Source organism: Nanorana parkeri, unplaced genomic scaffold, assembly GCF_000935625.1.
Source record: "Nanorana parkeri isolate BGI_ZX_2015 unplaced genomic scaffold, ASM93562v1 scaffold466, whole genome shotgun sequence".
In the NCBI taxonomy this organism is placed as follows: Eukaryota; Metazoa; Chordata; class Amphibia; order Anura; family Dicroglossidae; genus Nanorana; species Nanorana parkeri.
Genome location: NW_017306734.1, coordinates 128,103 through 132,226, shown reverse-complemented (window position 1 = coordinate 132,226; position 4,124 = coordinate 128,103). Strand labels below are relative to the sequence as shown.

At 40.7% G+C, this 4,124-nt stretch overlaps 1 protein-coding gene across 1 annotated transcript in view; it reads left to right on the top strand.

Annotated features, from left to right (window-relative positions):
- Positions 1-2,088: 2,088 nt before the first annotated feature.
- MISP (mitotic spindle positioning) overlaps positions 2,089-4,124 on the top strand; it is a 25,154-nt gene continuing 23,118 nt past the window's right edge. The window contains exon 1 of the mRNA XM_018560564.1: positions 2,089-2,271. Within this exon, the coding sequence (XP_018416066.1) occupies positions 2,212-2,271 (60 nt within the window). The 5' untranslated portion in view covers positions 2,089-2,211. The remainder of the gene's footprint in view (positions 2,272-4,124) is intronic.

Below are 4,124 nucleotides of genomic sequence, written 5' to 3'. Positions count from 1 at the left end.
CGTTGGCAACTATTCTCATCGTCGATTAGTTGCTTTTCGATTCGTTGCCGCCGCTCTGCTCCTCCGTTCTCCTCCCCGCTGGTGCTGTCTGCAGCGGTCTGTGTCCCTTTGAATCGCCGCTGTTCTCCCCGTCTGTATCAGCAGAGGCAGTGGGGACACAGACCACTGCAGCCGGCACTAGCAGGGAGGAGAGACTGCTGTGGCTGCATTCCCCCGCACCTCCGCTGCTGCCAGGGTCCTTCTCTGCCCTCCGTGCCTCTGCTGCCGCCCCGTGTCTTCTCTGCCCACCGTGCCTCCTCTGCCCCAGGCCGTTCCTCCTCAGCCTCGCCCCATTCCTCCTCTTCCCTGCCCCGTTCCTTCTCTGCCCGCCCCCATGCCTCCGCTGCCACCACATTCCTCCTCTGCATTTAGATGCTGGGAGCCATACCCAGCCTGCTATTGGATATATTAAAATGCAATAGCCAATAGCAGGCTGGCTATTGCATCTGCCCACTGCCTGCTGTCAATCAGCAGGGGAGGACCTGATGAAGAACTTTCTTCTTCAGGTCCCTCCTCTGCTGATTGACAGCAGGCAGTGGGCCGGTGCAATAGTCAGCCTGCTCTTGGCTATTGCAATTTGAACTATCCAATAGCAGGCTGGCTAGTGCTCTCAGCAATAAAGTTAAAAAAAATTTTAAAAAATTATGTTAAATAAATAAAAATTACAAAAACAAAAAAAGTTGAAAAAGTTAAATAAATAAAAATTAAAAATGCAAACAAATTTTAAAAAATGAAGTTAAATAAACTAAAATTAAAAATAGAAATATAATTTTTTATTGTGTTATTTTAAATAAAAGGTTGGTTATTTTATTATATTGGCTTAGAGTTTTACAATTCACATTATTTTAAATCCATGGAACTAATTAAAATGTCTAATATAATACATACAATTATTAAAACAAAATATATATAAAAGGTGGGAAAAGTAATTTTTTGTTTTGGCCTGACAAATTTTGCTGCAGGAGGTTCGATTAATTTCAATGGATCCCAAATGCACCTCCCGTCCTCACTGTGATCGCCTGACACTGGAACGCGCGGTACTGCAAAGCCCTGCGTTCCAGTGCAGTGTGATTTCCAAAAATGTGGATACTGTTATGTTCTCAAGTAAACTTTATGTCTATAACGCTGCATTCGTGTATTTGATTTTAAATAAATGACAGTATTATTATTTTTTTCCATTTTATCTGATTAACCATTTAATCAAAGTTAAGAATCGGCTAACTAATCGATTATGAAAATAATTGTTAGCTGCAGCCCTACCTCCTGCACTCCCTTTGTGGTTCCTGATGTGGAGACCAATAAAGAAGGAGTCTAGGCCTGTAAAACTGTGTGTTGGACAGATAGCTAAAGGCTATGCCAGACTCTTAAGAGTCCTCAGATGCAGTCTAAGCCCCTTCAGTGATGATTTGTTACAGTCTACCTCCTCAATAATGTAAAATACTTTAAAGATGCAGAGTTGCACTCTTCATGATGGCTGAAGCCGGGGTGCAGATTGAATCTCAACTGCCGAGATCTCACTATCATAGCATCCAAATGGTATAAGGCATTGGTAAACAAACTTCCAAAAACCTACCAAAAACTAAAATATCAGGATCTGGCTGACTAACCGTTCAAACAGCATTTTAAAAAGTAAACAAGAATCATTTTGGATCTGACCAAGTCATTTTTTAGAACAAAATTCTTTAAAGATTAGTAGTTCACCAATGTATATGTAAACAAGACATACAGTATATTATGCACAGAATTGTATTTAGCTTCAGTTTCTCTTTCACAATATTGAAGCACAGCTAATGTTGTTGTATGATTAAGCACTGTTATTTTTATTATAATAAATATTATTATTATTATTATTGAAAAGTATATTATGGTAAGATTAAACAGTTTCCAAAAAAGTAATAAAGTCAGTCAGCGATTGTTTTACAGTCAGTTGGTATGCATAAAGCGTGCAAGTTTTTTTGTTCTCTTTTTATTGCCAGGGCACTTGTATGGGCTGTGTTTGCAATGCGTATGCACAAGGTCATTGCTCTTTCTCCGCCTTTTTGTTTCACTCTGAGATCTGTTCTGTAGGACTAGGACAACTCCCTGCCAGTGCTCCTGTCATTTGCTGATCGTCCCTCCTGCCAAGTATCCAGGTACCTTTGGCAGCTACCTGGTGGGGTGTGCAAGTCCAGGATGTTTAAATACACCTCTCCATGGCAGGTGCTGTGCAGCAGTTTGGAGAAGAGAGAGCAGGTAAGTGCAAAGGTTGCTGTGATGAGTGCGGTGAATAGCTGTGGACATTCCAGACATGGCAAATATGCGGTTATAGCCATATTATAAATGACTGCTATGGTATACAGAAGCTGAGATGACATATTGCCACACAAGCATTAACTTTTATGTAGTTACCTAGCTTAGGCTTCTAACATAAGGTTCACTTTGTCACTTGTAGATTCAAACATGGCACCACAGCGCTGCCAGATAGGAGGTGTTCGAACCTGGCAATATAGCTTTGGAAAACCTGGCAGTTTTTGAGAAATGTAAAGTGTAGCCAACATGTATTTCTATGTTTTGGATAGTATATAAAAGGGTTAGAACCTCTCGTATTTTTTTTTACTCTCTGTGTGTCCAGTGGGATACTTCTGGTGGCCATTGTTAGTGGGAATTAATCCAAACAATTGCCTTGTCAGAAGAACAGGATAGGAGGGGAAATTGTTCAAGTGACAACTGTCTAAAAGATTATTTACTTCCTGTTGTGTCTCCAAAACAGCAAGTGGAGTAAAATCTCCACAATGAGACACAAAATGCACAGTAGCTGGTATGCGGTGCCCGCAATGTGTAGTATTTTTTTTAGAACTTTACTAAAATTTCACAAGTGACATATCATTCAGTTCTACGGGCACAGAGGGGTGTGTGGCGTTTGTTCTATGTCGCATCCCGCTGCGCTGTAAAATGGCATGTCGTCCTTTTTTCAGCACACACCACTGCCTTATCACTGCAACACGGTGGTGTGAAAGGTGTCAATCTGTGACAAGGCAAATTGCCTTGTCTTGCGTTGGGGCTGCACTGGAAGCAACAGCCAGTGCAGCCCCAACGCATGTGTAAATGGACCCGTAACCTTGCCCTGTTCAATCCAAATGTGAAAATATAAACTTAGTTTTTCTAGCACTGTAAAAAAAGAACAAGTGCAGCAGTTTTATGACATCTAACATTGTAGTCTGTGTTCTACTAAGCAAAGCAAACACTCCACCATAAATAAATGGATCATGTTTTATGATACACTTTGACAGCTGAATCTCCGATACTAAGAAATAGCCATACGAGTACATGCATATTTTAGGGTTGAAGCCACATAAACAGCAAGTGTGGTAAGACAAAAAAGACGTATGGTTTTGATTATTAACATGCACCCAGTCCTAGCATTTGGAAGTTACAGGACATTAGATTCATGCCTCTCCAAATTCAGCTACCTATACGCACCCACATGTTGCACAAACTAACCCACAATCACTATCCTACTCAGCAATGCCTTATTCTTGGCACACCCACATACTTAAGAGTTCTTACCCTGCTATATGACAGCATTTCAGAAGCTTGCAGCCTTCATATTTTACACCGTCTCCGAAGCCTGTTCTCTGAGTCCCTCCTCTGCTATTGGGTGTGACCCTATTATCATCATTGGACTTTGCCTAGTGTTAGAGTAGCTAATCATACAAATCTTTCAGGTTCAGAGTTTAGAGCATGTGCACAGCGCAGGAACTGAAGTGACACACGACTGCAAGGTGAGACAAAGCTAAAGATATAGATATCTATATATATATTTATTTATTTTTGCCCACGCAGTAGCCAGTAACCAGTAAAAGGCAAACAAGAAAACATGTGGCTTAAGGGTCAGAGGAATAGCTTTCAAAAATTGTACAAAACTTTGAGGAGGAATAGTGTCATCAAAGATGCCAGAGGGAAGAGGCAGTTTTGAACTGCACTACACTAAGCTAGGAACATGCTGAGGAATCATTTTCACTATCTAAAGTGTCAAAGTATTTTACAATTTGTATCTACTATCCAAATATTAAAAGTATGTTAAAAGAAACATGCATGCACTTCTT